This window comes from Drosophila obscura, unplaced genomic scaffold (genome assembly GCF_018151105.1).
Source record: "Drosophila obscura isolate BZ-5 IFL unplaced genomic scaffold, ASM1815110v1 contig_73, whole genome shotgun sequence".
NCBI lineage: Eukaryota > Metazoa > Arthropoda > Insecta > Diptera > Drosophilidae > Drosophila > Drosophila obscura.
Window position 1 is genome coordinate 1,322,751 of NW_024542865.1, and position 19,459 is coordinate 1,342,209.

The 19,459-nt window shown below is 47.2% G+C and overlaps 6 protein-coding genes across 7 annotated transcripts; 3 read left to right on the forward strand and 3 right to left on the reverse strand.

Annotated features, from left to right (window-relative positions):
• Nucleotides 1-410: 410 nt before the first annotated feature.
• Nucleotides 411-6,034, reverse strand: LOC111065047. Of its 2 annotated transcripts, none has more exons than XM_022353007.2 (4): nucleotides 5,877-6,034; nucleotides 1,357-1,497; nucleotides 878-1,007; nucleotides 411-807 (listed from the first exon to the last, which is right to left on the reverse strand). In XM_022353007.2, exons 2-4 carry the CDS (start codon nucleotides 1,430-1,432, stop codon nucleotides 582-584), a joined length of 432 nt encoding a protein of 143 aa, XP_022208699.2. In that variant the 5' UTR covers nucleotides 1,433-1,497; nucleotides 5,877-6,034; the 3' UTR covers nucleotides 411-581. The 2 variants fall into 2 exon arrangements, with proteins under 2 accessions (XP_022208699.2, XP_022208698.2); XM_022353006.2 differs by lacking the exon at nucleotides 5,877-6,034 and adding an exon at nucleotides 3,073-3,185.
• Nucleotides 6,035-7,300: 1,266 nt separating this feature from the next.
• On the reverse strand, nucleotides 7,301-8,141 carry LOC111064924. Its single transcript, XM_022352778.2, has one exon. The coding sequence runs from the start codon at nucleotides 8,015-8,017 to the stop codon at nucleotides 7,457-7,459; it is 561 nt and encodes a 186-aa protein (XP_022208470.2). The 5' UTR covers nucleotides 8,018-8,141; the 3' UTR covers nucleotides 7,301-7,456.
• LOC111064926 (protein singles bar) lies at nucleotides 7,945-9,328 on the forward strand. Its single transcript, XM_022352780.2, has 3 exons — nucleotides 7,945-8,861; nucleotides 8,931-9,071; nucleotides 9,149-9,328. Exons 1-3 carry the CDS (start codon nucleotides 8,550-8,552, stop codon nucleotides 9,227-9,229), a joined length of 534 nt encoding a protein of 177 aa, XP_022208472.1. The 5' UTR covers nucleotides 7,945-8,549; the 3' UTR covers nucleotides 9,230-9,328.
• LOC111064922 (anoctamin-10) lies at nucleotides 9,317-12,177 on the reverse strand. The gene is made up of 8 exons (XM_022352776.2): nucleotides 11,842-12,177; nucleotides 11,625-11,764; nucleotides 11,445-11,551; nucleotides 11,102-11,372; nucleotides 10,808-11,020; nucleotides 9,765-10,735; nucleotides 9,534-9,710; nucleotides 9,317-9,462 (listed from the first exon to the last, which is right to left on the reverse strand). The coding sequence occupies exons 1-8, from the start codon at nucleotides 11,861-11,863 to the stop codon at nucleotides 9,429-9,431; spliced, it is 1,935 nt and encodes a 644-aa protein (XP_022208468.1). The 5' UTR covers nucleotides 11,864-12,177; the 3' UTR covers nucleotides 9,317-9,428.
• A 310-nt stretch (nucleotides 12,178-12,487) lies between these two features.
• LOC111064923 (mitoguardin) lies at nucleotides 12,488-15,090 on the forward strand. Its single transcript, XM_022352777.2, has 3 exons — nucleotides 12,488-13,145; nucleotides 13,204-14,412; nucleotides 14,506-15,090. Exons 1-3 carry the CDS (start codon nucleotides 13,077-13,079, stop codon nucleotides 14,812-14,814), a joined length of 1,587 nt encoding a protein of 528 aa, XP_022208469.2. The 5' UTR covers nucleotides 12,488-13,076; the 3' UTR covers nucleotides 14,815-15,090.
• A 102-nt stretch (nucleotides 15,091-15,192) lies between these two features.
• On the forward strand, nucleotides 15,193-16,093 carry LOC111064925. Its single transcript, XM_022352779.2, has 3 exons — nucleotides 15,193-15,335; nucleotides 15,419-15,697; nucleotides 15,782-16,093. The coding sequence occupies exons 1-3, from the start codon at nucleotides 15,285-15,287 to the stop codon at nucleotides 16,004-16,006; spliced, it is 555 nt and encodes a 184-aa protein (XP_022208471.1). The 5' UTR covers nucleotides 15,193-15,284; the 3' UTR covers nucleotides 16,007-16,093.
• Nucleotides 16,094-19,459: the final 3,366 nt, after the last annotated feature.

Consider the following 19,459-nt stretch of genomic DNA (forward strand, 5'->3'; position numbering starts at 1 on the left):
TTTACATAAAAAGGTTCAAACAAAAACAACATAAAACGAATGTGACGTCGTTTTGTGGCGCTGCCAGACTCGTGCAATTCGTAGTTGAAGCGGGGTGCCATATCACGATATTTTGTGATATGAAATTCGTCAATTTTGATATTCAGTTTAATATTACTAGATAGTTGGCCCTCTCAGCCCAACAAAATTTTATCCAATTTCTCAATAAATTTTGTTTAGGATTGGCTAGGAGCCTGAGATTTCAAACATTTCCTCAATTCTAGAATATCCTTATCCCAAAGGGTATCCGAATGTTGCTCATTTCTTGTCAATGCTGCGGAACTCCAAATAGTTCAAATAGTTCAAATATGAGCGAACCAGATCGACAGACCGCAGAAAAAGGCGCAATTTTTAGAACAAGAATTTAAATTATGGTTATATATTTAAACAAACCACTAGAAAAAAAATAATATTATTAAATGGTATGCATAAATCTATGTGGCGGCGCCACCGCCGCCTCAGTCTCAAGCGTTCACATAACATCACTTCGTCACGTCACACGTCCGTCCATCCAGATGCAGCCGCCGCCGCCGCTGCTCCATTTAATACCGCTCCACCACAACGGACGTGGGCGTGTTGTCTGTCCACTGACTGTCCTCCTTGTCCTTGTCCTTTTCCTGGCCATGGAGGGTCAGTGTGCTCTCGGCGAAGGCTGCATTTAGGTTGCCCGCCAGCTGCGGCTGCTCCTCGACAATGGTCATGGCCACATTCATCGATTTCTTGCTCTGCCTCCTGCTTCCGTTCTCTTTTCTGCTATTCCTGGCGGAGCTGCAAGAGGTGGAAAGAGGGGAGGGGGGTATAGAATTCTGTTTGCCCGTCTGCTGTAGGAAGCACTTACCTTTTCTGCTTGCGACAGGCCACCATGGAGGCGAGCACGGCCAGAATGATAATGGCTGCCAATAGCCCGGACAGACCCGCCACCATGGTCATCATGCCATGCGGCTCTCCATCCGACGTGACCTTAGTGACTGCACAAAGAGAGCGTGTAAGTGGGAGCGTGTAAATGAGAGGGGAGCGGAAGGTGGAGAGTGATTTGTTGCTCCAATTTTGCAATGCGTATTAACGCGTCTCAGGGTCGCCTCCAGTCCGGCACCGGCGACTGCCGTTGAACTTCAACTTGACGCTGATCCGAATGATCTCGAATCGAATTATCAGAATGCGTGTATAGCCGGGCAGCAGACATCAGGTTTCGTGTGTGTTTTATTACCTTGCAGCCCACGCCAACCGCCAGTGCCGGAGGCAACGCACTTCCGCACTTTCTAAGCCGGAAGAGGGAGGCAACCTCCCCCCGCCATCCCTGTCTGCTTCTATACTTACTCGAATCCTCGACAACGAACCGCTTGGTGTTTGGCGACGACTGCACAAAGCTCTCCAGCTCCATTCTCATGTCCATTTCGGTGTCTGCGCCTGTCTCTGTCTCTCTCTCTGTCTGTGGGGTGGGGGTGGGGGGGTGTGCAACTGCAAATGGAAATAAAATAGAGAGAAAAAGGCCATGAAACATCTGTTCAAATGCATTCATTTCCATCAAAATATTGGCCCAGTTGCAGCAACGACGCAACCGCAACCCCACGCTCGACTTCATCCAATTGTTGGCCAATCCACTTGGCCGCTGCGGCTGCCATTGCTGCCTGCCTCTTACGCTCAAGCAGCTACTGGTAGTGGTACAACCGCTCAGCTTCTCCTCTCGTGCTAATTAATTGATTCAAGAGCCATCACCGCCAGCAGCAGCAGCAGAAGCAGTAGCAGCGACTCGTCTCTTATCAGCCAGCAGAGGGCAAAGCATTAGCTTTAGCTGCCTCTGCCTCTGCCACTGCTGCTGATTCAGATGTCAGTGATTTATTTGGCCATAATTAATTATATTTTGATTGTTTACAGGCCATTCAACAGGCACAGAGCAGACGCTGCAGATAATTGCGACGGGGAGCTATCTCTTTAAATTGAAGTTTTGGAATTTTATCTGCCCAGGGATTGTCGTCGGTCTGTCACGTTTGGCAATTAGACGTAGCCCCAGCCCCGAAAATTTCGGGCACGTGACAGGCTACAAGCTACAAGACACTTGAATTGAACGACCAAACACATAAAACACCTTTAGAGTATCATTGAATGTCTCCTAAACAGCGGAATTCGGCAGAGGGCTGGACCCAGCTAGGCGAGGGAGGCGAGGGTCATTCATGTTTGGAATTTTAAGTTCCCACCCCATCACACTCGCGTTCACAGCAGAGCGTCTTCTCTTTTTTTTTTTGGGCTGCTTTGCATTGGGACCGGTTTTCAGTGGGCCAGTACCCTCGCGGTGGGTGCGGGGCGGGGAGTCCGTCGCATGTTGCATGTACAAAATTACTGGAGAAATGCGGGCACGAGCTCTCAGTTCAGATCATTTCAGTTAGTTATAGTTTTGTGTATAAAGTATATAATATTACGTGGAGTATTACGATATAGTATTTGACATATGATATATGCACATATACTCGTAATAATCATCTTTCTGTTCTGTTCTGTTCTGTTCAGTTGTGTTGTGTTGTTTGCCTGTGTCTGTGCCTGCCCCGCGCTATTAATAATTTAATTAATTTAATCATTTGCGGTGGCAACAATTTGCAATTTAATTGCACAAATTAAGGCTTATAAATAAATTCTGGATAGAGGTGGGAACAGAACAGTTTTCGGGATTTGGATTGTCATGCCAGCGGCACACGATCATTATCCATATTTCACTCATTTTCATTTGTTTTTCATTACCGTTTCAATGCACCAAATCATCAAATCCATCGAATCAAAATGAGTTCAACTCAGTGGATTGGGCGGAACGTGGAAGAGTAGCATCGAAGAATAATTTCTGGTTTGAACGGACATCAAATACATACTAATCAATTGATTATCCATGATAATTTGTTCAAATGGAAACTTTGAGAGCGAAATTTCAGCTCAGCTTCAAATGTGGGATTCCAGTCACAAGAAACGGGAGGGGGGGAGAAACTTTCACTGAACCAACTTCAGTTCAGATCAGGGAAGATCAGGGTAGATCAGGAATTGACTTACAAGCAGTTTAAAGCAGTTGTGGAGTATGGGTCTTGGGTCTTATCCTGTGGTGACTATTTTCGAGAGTCAAATTATAACTGTGAACTAACGCCGCCGACACTCAGCGTACGACTAATGCGGCGCGGGTCTACATAAAGCTCCAAACCAAAACTCAAACGTAACGTAACTTTCGATTGCGCCAAAACGACGGCTGCGCAGCGTCAGCGTCAACGCTGACTTCGCTCAAAGCATCAGCAAGCATCAGCAAGCAGCAGAAAGCAGCAACAAGCAGTAGAAGCAGATCAAAGCCGATCGCCGTACGATCCGCGATGCCCGATCCGATCCCCGAACCCAGACATAACAAAAAAACGATCTTAAATCGAAATTCAAATGTAATTGAAATTGTAGACGCTGTGCCGCCAAATGAAAGTGATGCGAGGCACTCAATGCCGCACCCGAACCCCCGCTCCAGCCCCTTACAGATCAAGGCTCTAAAGGTGTCAGGTGTAACTGTGGTGTGTGTGTGTGTGTGTGTGTGTGGTGTCCCTCTCGAGAATTGCTTGTATGTACATGCATCGATCGATAACTGATAAGCAAAATTATACAAAAAACACAAATGACGAAATCGATACATAGGAAAAGAATTTGCGGTACAAGGCGCCATGACATGAAACAGACATGACATACACTGGTACATGCATATCTACATACATACATATGTATGTACACCTTTCTATATGCTCTGTGTCTGTATGTATTCGCACGCCTCCCTTCAATTAGTGGGCGGGCGGGCGCAGAGTGTGTGTGTGTGTGTGTGTGTGTGTGGAACAAGTGTTTTCGTAATGACGCAGATGGGTTTTGCAATAAACTGTTTTGTTTCTTACTTCAAATTTGTCCCGTCCCGGTACTTGCATCCCCACACCACCCCACCACATCCCACACATAGACTCATAGTTTAGCAGCAGGGCTCTGGATATCCGCTGTGTGCATGAATCATCACACTTGGGAGGGGTTGGGGTTGGGGTTGGAGTAACTTGAGAACGGAATATAACTTCTCTGGGCATGGAATTAGTCCATTGGTTAGATAAGGGACGTGACGGGACTTTTCTGCTTCAATTTCCAGTGCTTAATTGATCAGACAACAGTTCCAATTTGTTATCAGAGTGGGAGTGCTGGTGTGCTGTGCTGTGCTGTGCTGTGGAGTGGAGTGGTGTGGAGTGGAGTGTCCTCTTCAAAACTCAATTGATTGGGTGGGAGAGGGTTTCTGTGTTACAATGCCATAGCCATAGCCATGCCCATATTGTTACACACATGTCAAAATCTTCAGCAAAAAAAATCTCTCAGAAGAAATAGTCATAGTTGGGGCCGCCATGGCATATGAGTCCCCATGACGGGACTTTCCAACTCGTTCACATTCTGTCGACTCATCTCCGGTGCGTGGCGCGTAGTACACGCGTACTCGTATTCGTACAGTGAAAGCTCTCTCTTAGCGGATCGATCCGCACTCGTTCTCTGCTGGCTCTGGCTTCCAAAGATTCATTCACTATCGTGACATAAACATAAACGTAGAGGGCAAACAAATGGCTATAAATATACCCATATGGTAGCTTTATCTAGGATCTCCAAGTACGGGTTTTTTTTTGGGGGGTTGGACAGGGCAGGCGCTGGGCGTGTGGTCAATAGGCAATCAGTGCCCCCAGACAGAGAAATGAAAACAATCTCTCAGTTAATTTCATGGCACCCGTAGGTAGGGGGTGAGTGGAGTTTGGGGTTTCTGTATCTGTACGATGGTATTGCCCAGATAACGAATTATTGTTTATAACTTTTATACTTTCGCCTCAAGAAATTACTTTTCATTTTTTCGATAGAGATTTTCGCTTCGTTTTGTTTCGTTTCGTGTTTGTTTGCTGCTGTTTGTTGTTGGTGCCAAATGAATTTGCGTTTTAGCGATTGGAAGAAAAGAAACAAAAAAAAACGACACTTTTGTTTTTTTGCTGTGTGGGATGCGGATCGGTGCGGCCCTTAAACTTGCTCGAAAACGGACACTTGTCGATAAACAACAATTGTTGTCATACAAATCAAACAATATTGAATGCAATCTACTAAGTGCGCTAATGGAGGAGATGCAGGCGCGCGCCCGCCCCCCTACCCGTATGGTGTAACACTTACTCAGAAGTTGGGAAAGAAGCGTTGCTAATGGAAAAGTCCGTTAGCACACACAGACATACTTATCCGTAGACATATCAATTTGTTGCATAATTATTTGTGAATATATTCCTAGACACTTCTATCCCACAGCCCTTTCCAATCATGGGGGCAGGAATATTACTTAATATCACTTAAAATTCGCACTCTTAAATTCCATATTGCATTCCTTATAGTAATCGTACATCCATCATTGCTGTCTGTCTGTCCGCTTAGAAATATGGGTATAAGTATCATAAGTATATCCCACTCAAGGTTCCCATCAGATCCGACGCAAATTCCCAGATGGTTTTCAATTGTTTCCTGCCTGCTGCTGCTGATGCTGCTGTGTAATCTCTCATTAGATTATATCTCTTATTGGAGCTTGTTGACGGATACAATTTATACTTGTATATCACTCATCTAACTACGATTATTAACTGCATAATACCAATAAATCTACAGAAATTGATAGATAAAAATGCGAGGGAGGCGCCTCCTACTCTACTACAGGTGGGGGGATGAGTATTGTTTGGTAATTTCTATTCCTATTTAATTATATGACGTTCGTTTTTTGTTTATTGTTGTGATGCGCTGCGTGGGGTGGGGGAATACGTTCTTAAACCGATTTAGATACATGCCTCCGAATCCGATTCCGAATCCGTTACGTTACCGTTGTCTCCACTTCACTCCGAAAATAGCCGAAACAAAAATAAACAACAACAAAAACGAAATTGGATTTTGTACGGATGTTATATGGTTTTATATTGGCGTGTTACTGTTCTGTTCTGTTGGAACCGGCTGCGTCAGAGGCATTTGCCCCAATGGGCAATGAAAGGCGGCGACGCCGCTCCAACGCCGAAAACAAAAAAAAATTCGTTTTCGAACAAAGTTTTCCTTCAATGAGAATATACGACGTACCGAAGTACATATACATTCTTATACTACATAAATCCGTACAGATGTACGTACATACATACCGACATTCATACATACATATGTGTGTACTATACTATGGCTATACTAGTCGGTACATTTATTTCTTTCTCATTTTTATAAATAAACAAGACAAGAGATGTGTTCTCTGTTGTGCGCCAAATGTCTGTTGTTTGTTTTGTGCGAGAGAGCAGAAATGAGCCTACCCTACCGAAAAGAGATCGTGGGGGAGCGTGCCAAAAAACCAACCTCCGCTCCGCTCCGCCCCACCCCCAACAATTGAAAGTTGAACTCTGTTGATTGATGATTCTGCCTGGTAACCCCCAACCCCCAACCCCCACCCCAGCATCCTCTATCCCTATTAAACCCTACCGCTTCCACTGCTTACTGTTTGCCCCCGCGGCGTGGCTGTTGGCTGGACGGACGTGCAGGTGCACAGATCGTGACGGAATTGGCGAATTCCTAATTGCAGATACTGCGGCTACGACCAGAACTATTTATGCAAATGCAACGCTTCTCCGATTGTTACAGCACTGCTATTCTGGGGGAGAGGGCTGGAAAGAGCTGGAGGAGCGCCTGGTGTGTGCATACGAGTAAGTAATCATTGACGTAAGCAGCGCTTACGTAGTGGTAGTGGTGGCAAGCAGTGGCAGGCAGTGGCAGGCAGCAGGCAACAGGCGGCAACAATTACTTGTGATAACGGCAAACATTAATTGTATTGTCAAAAAGCATCCCCACCCCCTCCCCAGCCGCTTTGCAAAATAAATTGTCGTTGCGGCTGATAAATTACACTAATCGCTGGCGAAGCGATGCCGCGGCGATTGAGCGGGCTTTTGTACCCCGCCTCCACACACGGCACGGCACGGCACGATCTGAGAGCAGAAGATTTCGAGTATGCACATTCCGACGGATGGAGATGGGGGATGGAACAGAATAGAGCTAAACAGATTAGAGTAGCGTGCCGTGCACACAACAGACAAATAAATGCCATTTTACCTCTAGTCAAGTGTCCAGCTGGAACAGGAAGGGCCAGGCTCCAGGCGGAACGAATTCCCGTTGTATAGACTGCTTGGACTGCTTGGCGTGGGAAGTGGGAAAAACGAACAGAGAGAGAGCGAGGGAGGGTGTGTGGGTGGGTGTAGCGCTTTGTTTATTTTCCCTTTCCTTTTAAAATGTGCCAGCCAAAAGTTTGAACGTAAATGTTTGTCTGTGAATGCTCCTGATCCTGTCTCTGCTGCCAGTCGTCTCGCCCTGTCCTGTTAGTCCTGCCGCCTCGCCTCTTCGCTTAGAGCGAATCGATGCTGGATTTCTTTTTGCTCATGCCAAAAAACTCCAGCCAGGTCTTCTTGCGCCCAGAAGAGGAGACGGTACTAGGTGCTGCGGGAATTCCGCCGCCGTCTACTGCAGCAGCAGCGTCAGCGACATCAGCACCGACTACGGTGGCGGGCGAGGCATTATGGGCCTCCTGCACCTGTACGGTGGCTGCGTAATTGTTGGCTATTATGCTGTTCACGCTGGTGATCGTCGACAAGGTCCTGGAGGGTCGACCGCTGGCCGCAAAGCTGGCTGCCATTGCTATGGCCATGGCGGCGGGCGACTGCATCGGCATCACCGGTGTGCGAACCGTCGTTGTTGTCTCTGCTGCTGCTGCTGGAGCTAGTGCTGGGACATCAGCTGGTGCTGGTGCCGCCGCCGTCTGTTCTGCCATCGTCTCCTCGGGCGTCGCCGCTACCTGCCCCACCGGAGGAAGCTGCAACAAGTCAGTCGCACTGGGTGCGGGTGTGGGATTTCTGTTCCTGTTGTGTTTGTTGCGGCGCAGCACTTTGTTGATGAATGGCATACACATGGTGGTGCTGCGGAGTTTCAAACAATTAGCAACAGAAATAAGACTGAATTTGGAATTTTGAATCCGGGGACTCAGGCTGAGAATTTAGTTGTGACTATTTCAACGGAGACGATAAACAGACTGACTGACAACTGACAGCTGACTGAGCGGATTCCTTTGAAGCACACTGGGACACACACACCTGACCGGACCCGGACCGGACCGATGCCAGGCCTACTGCGACCCCCACGCACATTTCACTCCGAATAGGACAGGCACAGTGGTCCGGTCCAATCACCATTCACAGAGAGCAGCGCAGACACAAAGGCACTTATGCTGGCACCTACGCTGGCACCACTGTGCGCGCTTGCGCCGCTTGGGGGCAGGCAAGCAAGCAACGGCCGCCAGATGTGGCCGCATCTAATTATAGACGACTCCTGGCTTAGGCGCAGCCTCATCCCTTGTCTTGTGGCAGAACAGAAACAGAGACAGAGAACAGAGAGCAGTTGGATTTCGACTGGCGGCAAAGAAGCAGCAGCACAGCACCTATACAATGTCTTCGTTTGGAATGCGCGGCATGAGTCAGCCGCTGGGCATCAGGATCTGCTGCTGTCGCGTCTGTACGTGCATCAACTTTGGCTTTGTGCTGTCGCGGGTGGGACTGCTCAAGCTGATGCAACTGGGTCTGGCGATGCTCTGCGAGGGCCTGCTGATACGCTACGGTGTGCCCTACGCGGACTCCATTGGCCAGGCGCTCACCAGCTTTCTGGCCACCACAGGACACTGCTTCACGACGACCGGCATACTGCTCCTGTGCTATGGATTCTCGGAGAAATCGTACGGCCTCATTCGACAGTCGCTGTTTGTGAGTAGCTGACCGAGTAGCCCTTCCCCTTCCCAGCATCCAGCTGAAGATTGTGTTCTCGGTTTGCAGGAGACCCTGTTCAATGGCCTGGCCGCCTGCATGTACTTCAGCTCGTCCAGCTACATGGGATTCGCGTGCGTTGTGTGGCTGCATCCGCAGTTCTTGGTGCGTCCCGGCTTCTGGGCATATCCGGCCATGACCGCCTGCTACGTAAGTGTGGAATCTCTGCAGCATTCTGCAGGTAATCCTCCTGTACTCATGTATATCCTATCCCCATACTCTTTTAGTACATGGGCTATGCGGCGGGACTGCTGCACGCCATCGATGCCTTTCTGGCCTTCAAGCACTTCAGGGGAGGAGGGCGCTAGGAGTCTCTTGTGTGTGGGGGGTTTGATTAAAGCATTTATCAGTTTATAAGGCACACCTTTCCGCGGGTTAGAAGTTACACATTAAAATCGCATAAAACGTACAAATATAATAATGGACTTGATAATGGATTTGGTTGTAATAGCACCACCGACTGGAACTGTAGATTAGGAGGAGGAGACGCAGTGGGAGAGTGCCATCCTAGGCCATCTTGTTAGCCTCCGACTTGAATTTTCTGCAAGCAAAGGGGAAACACAGAGTTAAACAACGAATACAGAAAGGGAGGAAAGGAAAGGGAATACCCACTTGAGTTGCTTCAGGGCCTGGCTGGTCTCAAAGTCCGCTTTTAGCAGACCAATTCGTACCCAGCGCGGACGCTCATGGATGACCTTGTGAATGATGAACTTAAGGCCCAGCAGCAAATGCTCAAAGATGACAAACGACAGATCCGGCACCGAGGGCAGCCAATGCGAGAAAAATTCCCTGTAGAAGGGGGAAATTCAATATTTGATTGCAAAGTTTTCCGCGCACACTCACTTGACATTCGGCTGGAGGAAGAGTAGGCCGCAGTTGCTCAGCAGCGACATGACGGACAGCAGCTCGAAGGCCAGCTGCCAGGCGCCAATGTTCTTGGCCCTGCGGGCGAACGGCCGCTTGAAGATGTTGCACAGCTTGAACATGTCAATGTGGACGGCAAATACGTTGTTGATGAGCGCTCCAATGGCGGCGAAGGGGGCCACGGCGGCAAAGAGCACAACGAAACCGAACTGTATGCACACCTGCAGATAGTCCTCGTATGTGGAATGGTAGGCATCCAGGCCGGACTCGTAGAACGACTGCTCGTAGCGGGGCTGATCGCTGATGTTGTCCAGCTTCTCCTCGGCCACCTCGCGATGCCGAAACTTGACGTACTTCTGCCGCAGCACGGCCATCAGGGGTATGCCGATCTCCTGGGCAATGCACAGCAGCTGGAATATGAGCAGCTGCATCATCAGCTGGTACTTGAGCTGCTTGAGGTCCTGCAGCACGAAGGCGATGTAGAACTGCGAGAAGAAGTTGTTCACAATCTCGAAGAGCATCAGCTTGTTGACCCGATGCCGATCGTACTGGGAGCGGGTGCGATGATTCTCCAGCTTGGTGAGGAATGTGGCCAGCTTCTCGTAGGCCCATGAGAAGATGGCTATCAGAATGGACTGCACAATGACCGGCACGTACAGCAGCCACGATTCAGCGCCAAAGTCGGCCAGCACCTCGGCCTCGATCTGGAACTGGTAGAGGGCGAACCAACCGGCAGCCACCACACAGACCAGCACCACCGGATACGAGATGCAGTACATTTGCAGGTACGTGTAGCGCATCGGGTAATGCAGTGTCATCTTGCCGGTGATCGGATCGGGCTTTAGCTGGCCCTGGTAGTCGGAGCGCGGCTTGTCCAGGCTGCTCATCTCGATGGTGCCCCAGCGATACGAGAAGCCAGCACACTTGCGCTTCCACAGCTCCAGGAAGATCTACAACGACGAGAAACCCAATCAGTCTCACGATATTGCCACTCCTGGATGCACAAATGGGCATGCACTCACAGTTGTCCACACCACATAGAAGCTGCACACAATCGAGAGATTCAGGTCGAAGAGATACTGCAATATGCCAAAGACAGCGGGAAAGATCAGGGCCTTCGTGTAGAACTCGATGAAGCCAAAGTAGAGACCAATGCTGGAGCCAAAGTAGTTGCGGATGTCCTCTATGGGCAGATGGGTACGCTTCAGATTCCAATTGAAGCGATCCAAATAGAGCTGAAAGAGAGCGGGAACAAAGAGACAAGAAGAGTGTCAGCCAATGCCGAGCTGAGGCGGCTGATTACGAAATTCACCCACAATATCGTGCAGGGGAAACATGTCCTCGATGTAGCCCTTCTGAATGTAGGACTTGATCGGTGGCTTGATCACGTCCTTGATCAGAACGGGAATCTCACAGTAGCGCAGAATTTGGTCCTTGGCCATGCCGGGCAGCAGAAAGTCAGAGACGCAGCCATTGTTGAACTTCTGCATGCTGCCCGTGGTGGTCTTCTTCTCCAGCTCGGCCAAATCGGCCAGCCGCAGCAAGGTGTCCAGACTGGCAGACAGATACAGATACTTTTCAGTTTTCCTACATAAACGAAATGCCATTAAAGGGAGCATGTACCATGTGGTGTATAGGGAAGCGAAGCTCCACGCTCACCTCACAATTTCCAGTGTGGTCTGTATGCCGAATTCATTGATTATCTTCTCCACATCCTGACAGTGGCGCAGCTTGGCCTTCTCCGTGAATATGATGACTATTTGTGTCTAAAAGAAAGAGAGCCGTTAGCCGTTCTCAGGGTCATGCTCATGCTCCCAACCCATATCCCACTGAACTGACCTTGTCGAAGGGTTCTTCGCCCACGTCGGTGTCGTCATCGCCCTGAAGGGTGCGCTGCCTTTGCAGCGCCTCAAGCTTCAGGCTGTGCTGGCGACGAAACAGTTGATTTTCAATGATGTTACGGGTGCGTGGTCCTGGACCTGGCCAACAGAAGGTAGGCAGAATCATAAGAAAAAGTGCTTTGCATTCGATTATGCTTGTATCGCACTGTACTCACTCTTGGCATCTTCAGACATCATTTATCTATGATGATAATGGGCGAGTGGCAGGCAGTCGGTCGTCAGTCGTTGTCTTTGTGCTGCTGCGGGACTAATAACAATACTGAAAAGCCACAAAGAATATTTTGCTACAGTGGCATGAGTAAGTGCTAGGAAAGTGTGTGCCTGTGCCTGTGGCTGTGGCTGTGGCTGTGTCTGTGCCTCTCTGTGCGTCTCGCTGGCCCTGTAGTTGTGTGTTTGTGTGGATGTTTTCGCTTGCGCCAATGCCAAAATACCAATTTAATAATGCCAAAATATGTATTTCTGCCCGTGCCACAACAGCAGAAACCGAAACAGAAACAATCTTGCACTGGCTTTTGCCGGTTCTGCTTTGGCTGTTGCTGTTGTTTTTGTTTTTGTTATTGTTGCTTCTTCTGCTGGCGTGTACCGGATGGCGCATCTCTCAGGTTTGTGTGACGTCACATCAACCCGGTGTGTGTGTTATCGAATCGGATTAGCATCCACAAAAATTATGAAAATTGTGACAGAAAAGATGTCATAATTGATTTAATTATTAAACTGATTCGATTATTCAATTCATTTCCCTCTTTCCCGCCCACTTTCTTGGCCCAATAAATCATTTTATCGATTATGATTTGCAACTCTGTAGGCGGATATCAGAAATGAGCAATTTCTGCCCTCCGTGACTAAAAAACGAGTGAAATTTCAGCATATCGTTACTCTGTCACTGTGATTTCTACGTTCACAGTAATTTGCTCAGCTCTGACAATCCGCGGTCTGGCAGCCCTTCCAACAGCTGATGGCCCTCTGGTGCCGCGCGCGCTCCCTCAACGTTGTGATGCAATTTTGTTGTTTTCGGCCTAAAAGTGAAAGTTTTGACTGACCAACATCAAGGAAATCCTCGGTTGAAGACCCCCTGTCAACTCCATAGCACAGCCAGTAAACCAAGGCAACCAATCGGTGCAAAAGTGACTGCCAAGCAATAGTTATTACGAGGAAAACAAGGGGAAAACACAAACTCCAAAGGGCAGGCCAACCGATGAGCAAAGCAACAGCCTAGTGGCCAATGTGCGGTCAGATTGGTGTTGGCGGGGCTACTAGCTGGGCCTAACCTCAAAGCACGCACACAATCAGAGAGCAGAGCAGAGCCAGGGGAGTCATCCGCACACAAAAAACACTAATCTAAACCCTTCCGCATCGCATCCAAATCGAAAGTGTTCAAAATTCAAAAGTCATGCATCGCAACGTACCGGCACCATGGACCGGTAGCCTGCTGCCCTTCCGTGTCTCCACCACCACAAAGGTAAGCAGAGGCTGAAACGATTTTTGTTTGTTATTTACCCTCTGAACCCATTGATCAGGTCGTTATCTTCTCACTGACCGCTGGCGTGGCTCTGATGGGCGTCCTATCGCGTTTCTTGCGTCGCCGGAAGCCTCCACGCCCACCACGTCGTCCCAGGAAGTACACAAATCGTCGGACGAGGAACAGTATGCGCAGTCCCAACGATCTGCTATCGATTGCCGGCTCCAAGGCCTCGGCACGCTCGGGCAGCCCGGTTGGCTCGACAATCGCCTACTCTGATCGCCTGTCAATGGCCTCGGGCTCCATTGGCATTATGGGGCCCAGTGGAACGAATGCTGTGCCCACAGCCGTCACCCAGCTGACCGTACAGCAGCTGGGCGTCATGGGTATGGAGGCCCTGGACACAGTCATCAACTTCTGGGAGGATGCTCTGGCCTCACACTATTCGCCGGGCGGATTTCCCGCCCCGCTGACCACGGCCGAGGACTCGGAGTTCTGTCGCGAGATCCAGAACCTGCTGGAGATGGCCTACACGCTGCAGGAGCAGAGTGAGCTGCTCTTCCTTGACCAGCGATCGGTGCTTTTTCGCGAGGAACATTCCATAGACGAGGCCGAGGAGGATCGCCTCACCGCTGGCGGTGGCGTCGGCGGCGATGACGAGGACCGCATCTCCCGCAAGTCGGGCAGCGTGCTCAGTAGGGCCGGCTCCGATCCCAATTTTGATTCTGCGGAGAGTTTCGCCTCGGCCCTCGACCAGGTGGCCGATCTGCGGGAATTCGAGGGCTTCATCGAGACCTCGTACGAGGAGTATCCGCTGTTCCAGAGCGCACTGAAGCATCACGATGAGTACACGGTGCCCTGCCGCACCATTCGGGCGGAGCTGGTGCACTGCAGCACCGACACCGAGTACCTGGCGAAGCTCCACTGCGTCCGTCTGGCCTTTCAGTTTCTCTTCAAGGATCCCGCTGTCGGTCAGTGGATCTGCGATGCGGGCCGGCAGATCCTTACCGATCTGCTCTGCCTGGGCGACAAGGACACGAAGGAGTTTCTCGTTGGCTACGAGGACATGGTGAACTTCCTGAAGGACCCCAATGCATGGCCCTGCATCCAAATGGAGCTGGAGCAACGCAACGTCAAGGCAATGACCTTCTACGACATCTGCCTGGACTTTATCATCCTGGACTCTTTCAAGGATCTGGACACGCCGCCAGCCAGTGTCACGGCTGTGGTCCAAAATCGTTGGCTATCCAACGGATTCAAAGAGACGGTAAGCAAACGCATTTGACATTTAACATTTGACCTGACACCTGACACCAATTGGCACTCCTTTCTCTCTCGCTCGCTGCGTTGCATTGGACAGGCTCTAACGACGGCCGTGTGGTCGGTGCTGAAGGCAAAGAAGCGCATGCTCAAGTTCCCCAATGGGTTCATGTCCCATTTTTATGTGATATCCGAGCAGATATCACCGCTGATGGCCTGGGGCTTCTTTGGGCCCAACGAGAACCTGCGCGACATTTGTCACTATTTTCGCGAGCAGCTGCTTTCCTTCCTGGGCGACATCTTCAGCTTCCAGAAGAGCCGCTTCACCACCATCGAGGACTTCTCGCAGGATGTCCTCCAGCACATGCAGACGCGCGTCAACAACATAGGCGTCAAGTTTAGCCAGTAGTTTAACCTGCCCCCGTTTCCTAATCTTCTTTCGATCCTACAACGACATACTCCAAACAAGTTGACTAATTTTAAAGCCTCCCTCCCTCATCCATGCACACATCCAGACATCCCCCACACGCACACACATACCACACCAGCACCCAGCACACAGCACCCAATACCCATAGGGAGAGTGTCGCCATCATTTTTGTATGATTAAGCATTTAAGTCGCCAAAAAACATGTGTAAAATAAAACTGTTTACGCCTGCCTCCAAACGACAATCCAGCTGCGACATCGACAATGCATACCATCCCCACTTCCAGCTGCGACAGCGAAAAATCAGTGCTCAGTGTATTTGATGGGGTGGGGTTCTGGTATTTTACAGCCGGAGACTCCCTCTAGGTATGGATTCCACTCCCACTGCGTGGCCAGTCGTTACTGGCAGCTGATTGCAACAAGATCGAATTGAATCGAACTGAATCGAAAGATGTGCCGAGCCCTGGACTTGTGCTGCGGCCTTTTGTCGCTGAGTTCCTTTGTGAGTGTGTGCCCCAAGTGTCCCCCCAGTCGAAGGCTGATGCATGACTCTCCCACCCATCCATCCATCACGTACATGTGTAGATTGCCTGCTTTGGTGCCCTCCACATGCTCAACAAGATTGTGCACATCCACGGGGATGCAGCCGTTCATGTGGCTGTGCGTGTGCCGGACGATAGCTCGGAGCGCTGCAGCAGGACCATAATTGTGGACAACATTCAGGTGCCGCATCTCACCTGGCTGGAGCTCTTCTATATGCGCTGGACGATGGTGCTGACCATGTTCTATTCGTTTGTTATCATGATTTTGATTCGGGCCAAGTACGTGAGCCACTTTCAGATCAACCAGGTCACCACCAATGGGGTGAGTGAGCGCCCCCCCCCGCCCCCCGCCCTTCTCGTGCATTAGTACATTTCGATTACGTATATGTATTCCCATTGTGTGTAGATGATGCTTGTGGGCACTGTCCTGGCTGTCATTCTGCTCATCTCCACCGTGATACTCCACGAGCGGACGCCCTTTGTGGAGGTGTGGTGCAACAACATTATCGTCTACTATCTGTACTTCGTTGACCTCAACACCATTGTGGGCGTCTTCTACTTCATTTACACATCCTGCTACCTGCCAGCGGACGTTGGCGACGGGTACGAGGAGCCGGCATTGCTTATGTGAACCAAATAGTCGACATCAAACTTATTTTTCCAAAACAAAAAAACAAGTAAAATGTTGCCTAAATAAAATGCATTTATTCTACTCATACATGTGCATGTGCATGTGCATGTGACATGGACACCAGGTGGCTTAACATTCTGCTGTTCTGCTGCTGTTAACAGAGCACTGTTATTTCCATGCTATGCTTCAACGGCCTCTGTTAAGCAAAATCCTGGAAGAGCCTCCGAGTTGATTTTCATATTTTAAACATTTGAACAAATGAAAGAACGCACATGTTTATGTAATTTGAGTTTTATTCAAACAAATTGCTTTCATTTGGTTGGCTTTTGTGTTGGTGTTTTGTTGTTGTTGTCGGGACTGTAGTTTGGACTTCAGTGCAGAGTTTCGCTCAATTGAACGAGACCCAGACGCTAAACTAAACTGTGGAACTAAACATAGATCAGATGAGTTCTCTGCTCTGCTTTTTGTGTATGTATGTATATGTGGTAGATATATATATGTATGTGTGTGTGTGTGTATGTATATAGGAAATTTGCTTGATATAGTAGATGCAAACAATTACAAACTCTCGAAAATCAAACAAAGATCACACCTACTAAACACTCGTACGGAACCGGAGACCGGAGACCGGTGTCTTGAGTCCAACAAGTTCCATACATATGTATCTCTCTCTCTCGAAATCGAACTTTTAGTTTTGTTTCTTTCTTATACAAACTACTGCATGGGGTAGGGTGGTACTATCATCTAAACTTACGACTAATACCAAGTTTTTGGATATTGGTAATTAATTTATGTTTCATTTTGGGGATCTGCTGGCGGGTATTGGGGGTGTGTGTATTGCATTCCGCATCTCTTAACTATAAATGGAAGGGCAATCCCCATCCCCTTGGGTTAGCACGTTTTGGTAAGGTTGATTTCACATCATTATTTTGTTTGCTTTTCGTTTTTTGCTTCTTGCTTTTTAATATTGATCGCGCCGGTATAGCCTCAAAGGCTCTGGCGGCTGGCTGACTGGATCCTCGGGTATCGATGGAAAACACTTTCTCTCTCTCTCTCTCCCTCTCTCGCTGGTCCAGTGCGCTTAGGTGCTAGTAAATAAATGTTTCTTGGTTTTTGTTTAATTTTTTCATATTTTTTTTTTGTTTGTTTTTTTTTTTTTGTATGTTTATTTATCAATTTTTCTGTTTTAATGCCTAAATATGTTTCCTTTCTCCATCGGTCGTCGTCTCTTTCTTTCGTTTCTCTCTCTTGATCGTCTTTACACATTATTTATTATATATACATTTATATATAATAATTGTGTATATAATTAATTGTTGGTATAATGCAGTCTTTACGGCAAAACAAAAACAGAATTATGTTATTTTGTTGATTTTTCATTTCTCCATTTGTTTTTCATAGTTTCATCATCATAATCATCCATCTACACACCATTATTCATTATTCATCATTCATTGTTTCATTGTTCTCTCATTTTGTTTTTAAATACGTAATAATAAAAAATATATATATACTCGTACTTTTATGTGGTGTATACTATATAAATATTTTTAGTTTTTTTTGCTTTCTTTCAAAAGTGTTCTATATATGAAACCAAATACACATTAGTTAGGCGTGTTCCTCCTGGCTCCTACTCTTCTACTCTCTCTCTCGATCTCTCTCTCTCTCTTCTACAACTAGTTGTGGTCTTTCTCTGTTGGTTTATTGTTATTGCAGAAGATAGCATAAAATTAGTACGGTTTTGTGGGTCATCATAGATACATACATACATGTAATACATACAATTCAATAATCATAATCATAAGCATCATCATTCATCTTTCCTGCAGCGCCCTGCTCTTCTGCTAAGCAATTTCCTTTCTCATTGTGTATATAATTTGTTTCGTTAATAAATTTCCTATAATCCTAGGCTTTTGTTTATTTTCAAAGGCAGTTTAAAGTGCATGTCATATGTCATGTGTCATATGCACACCTCAATAAGAATCTCAACTTTTTGTAATATTTGTTGTAATGCCTATAGAAAGAATTCTTTGCTCACCATCTTTTTATTATTTGTTTTTGTTTTTTGCGTATTTCAACAACTATCTATCTACACACAGGGGGATGATCCTCACTATCATTTACTTATTACTCTTCTAGGGTTTAGTTAATTGCTATATGCGTTTTGGCTTAGACATTAGTATTCCATTTTCTTTAATTTTCAATTATTGGTTATTGGTTGTGGTTTCTGTTTGTGTGTGTTCCTTCTAGCCTTAAGATCTAACACTTAAATTCTAGTTTCAAGCACTTCGATTTTTGCAATTGTTTACAACATTCCTCTCTCCGCTCTCCGCTGCTCCGCTCCTCGCTAATTGCTACTTGCATTCGCATCTCTTAATTTGCTATTTGTTCCCTAAAGGCATATTCCGATGTAAAACATTTCTACATATACATATACATATATGTATGTTTTGTATTGTATTGTTAGTTTGGTTTTCTTAGCAAATGACATATGTATGTATGATGTTTTGATTATGCTTAAAGTATGAACGATATGAAAAGCATAACAGAAATATGTTTGTATGTTTGTATGTTTGCATGTTTGCATGTGTGTATGTTCTGGGGTTCTCATATGTCCTAGGGTCGCTCGAAGGTGTGATTATGTTATGCTTATGGTATTAGAGATACTGAGGCAATTCTTACAAAAATTCCTATGCCTAATTGATACCGATACCCCACAAACACACACATTCCATTCCATTCCATTCAGACATATGTATGCATGTATTTCGGTGAGGAGGGGGGGTGGGGAGGGGATGCTGCGAGTTATATTTCATTGATTGATTGATTGTACAATTGGCTAGTGTGCTTTTTGCGTATTTTTCTCCTCATTCTTTTACTGCTTATAACTGCTTATAATTGCTTGTCGAAGGCTGAAGGCACGACATAATCGCATTTCAAAAACAAAAGGGCTATTTACACGACTACTTATGGTGGTTTACAGCTGCGGCAGCGCCGCTGCCAGAGAGCGAGCACTCTGGCCGCCTGCCTCGCCTGCCTGGCCTGCTTGCCTGGCGTGAGTATTGGTTTCATTTTTGTGTTTGTGTTTGTTTGCTGTCGACTGCTTGCTTTGGCTCTGCTTGCTTTTGTGTTATTTGTGGTTTTGTCTTGCGATTACACATGGTAGATAATCCTTCATTTGTTTGCTTTTATTATTATTGCTAACGATTCGTATTTGTTGGTTTGCTTTTCGTTTCTTGATTTTAACTTAATTAATTATATTATGTATGTGTACGTATGCATGCATGTGTGTGTGTGTTTGTGTGTGTTTTTGCAAATGCATGTTTCAACTAAATAAAATGTATGCTTTTTGCTTTGTTTGCTTTCATTTCTCGATTTGTCAACAACACAGGAACAAGTTTCTAGATCTAGACTTAAGTTGCTTTTTTGCTTGTTTGCTTTTTCAATATATAA

Coding starts and splice junctions, on each gene's coding strand:
- LOC111064926 (XM_022352780.2), top strand. CDS start 8,550: ATGTCTTCGTTTGGAATGCGCGGCATGAGTCAGCCGCTGGGCATCAGG. Junction 8,862..8,930: donor TCATTCGACAGTCGCTGTTT/GTGAGTAGCTGA, acceptor CTCGGTTTGCAG/GAGACCCTGTTCAATGGCCT. Junction 9,072..9,148: donor CGGCCATGACCGCCTGCTAC/GTAAGTGTGGAA, acceptor ATACTCTTTTAG/TACATGGGCTATGCGGCGGG.
- LOC111064925 (XM_022352779.2), top strand. CDS start 15,285: ATGTGCCGAGCCCTGGACTTGTGCTGCGGCCTTTTGTCGCTGAGTTCC. Junction 15,336..15,418: donor TTTTGTCGCTGAGTTCCTTT/GTGAGTGTGTGC, acceptor GTACATGTGTAG/ATTGCCTGCTTTGGTGCCCT. Junction 15,698..15,781: donor ACCAGGTCACCACCAATGGG/GTGAGTGAGCGC, acceptor CATTGTGTGTAG/ATGATGCTTGTGGGCACTGT.
- LOC111064922 (XM_022352776.2), bottom strand. CDS start 11,863: ATGATGTCTGAAGATGCCAAGA. Junction 11,765..11,841: donor GATGTCTGAAGATGCCAAGA/GTGAGTACAGTG, acceptor TCTGTTGGCCAG/GTCCAGGACCACGCACCCGT. Junction 9,711..9,764: donor TTCCTCCAGCCGAATGTCAA/GTGAGTGTGCGC, acceptor CCCCTTCTACAG/GGAATTTTTCTCGCATTGGC.
- LOC111064923 (XM_022352777.2), top strand. CDS start 13,077: ATGCATCGCAACGTACCGGCACCATGGACCGGTAGCCTGCTGCCCTTC. Junction 13,146..13,203: donor GTGTCTCCACCACCACAAAG/GTAAGCAGAGGC, acceptor CCCATTGATCAG/GTCGTTATCTTCTCACTGAC. Junction 14,413..14,505: donor CCAACGGATTCAAAGAGACG/GTAAGCAAACGC, acceptor TGCATTGGACAG/GCTCTAACGACGGCCGTGTG.
- LOC111064924 (XM_022352778.2), bottom strand. CDS start 8,017: ATGTGTATGCCATTCATCAACAAAGTGCTGCGCCGCAACAAACACAAC.
- LOC111065047 (XM_022353007.2), bottom strand. CDS start 1,432: ATGGACATGAGAATGGAGCTGGAGAGCTTTGTGCAGTCGTCGCCAAAC. Junction 1,008..1,356: donor GTTCGTTGTCGAGGATTCGA/GTAAGTATAGAA, acceptor CTCTTTGTGCAG/TCACTAAGGTCACGTCGGAT. Junction 808..877: donor GCCTGTCGCAAGCAGAAAAG/GTAAGTGCTTCC, acceptor CACCTCTTGCAG/CTCCGCCAGGAATAGCAGAA.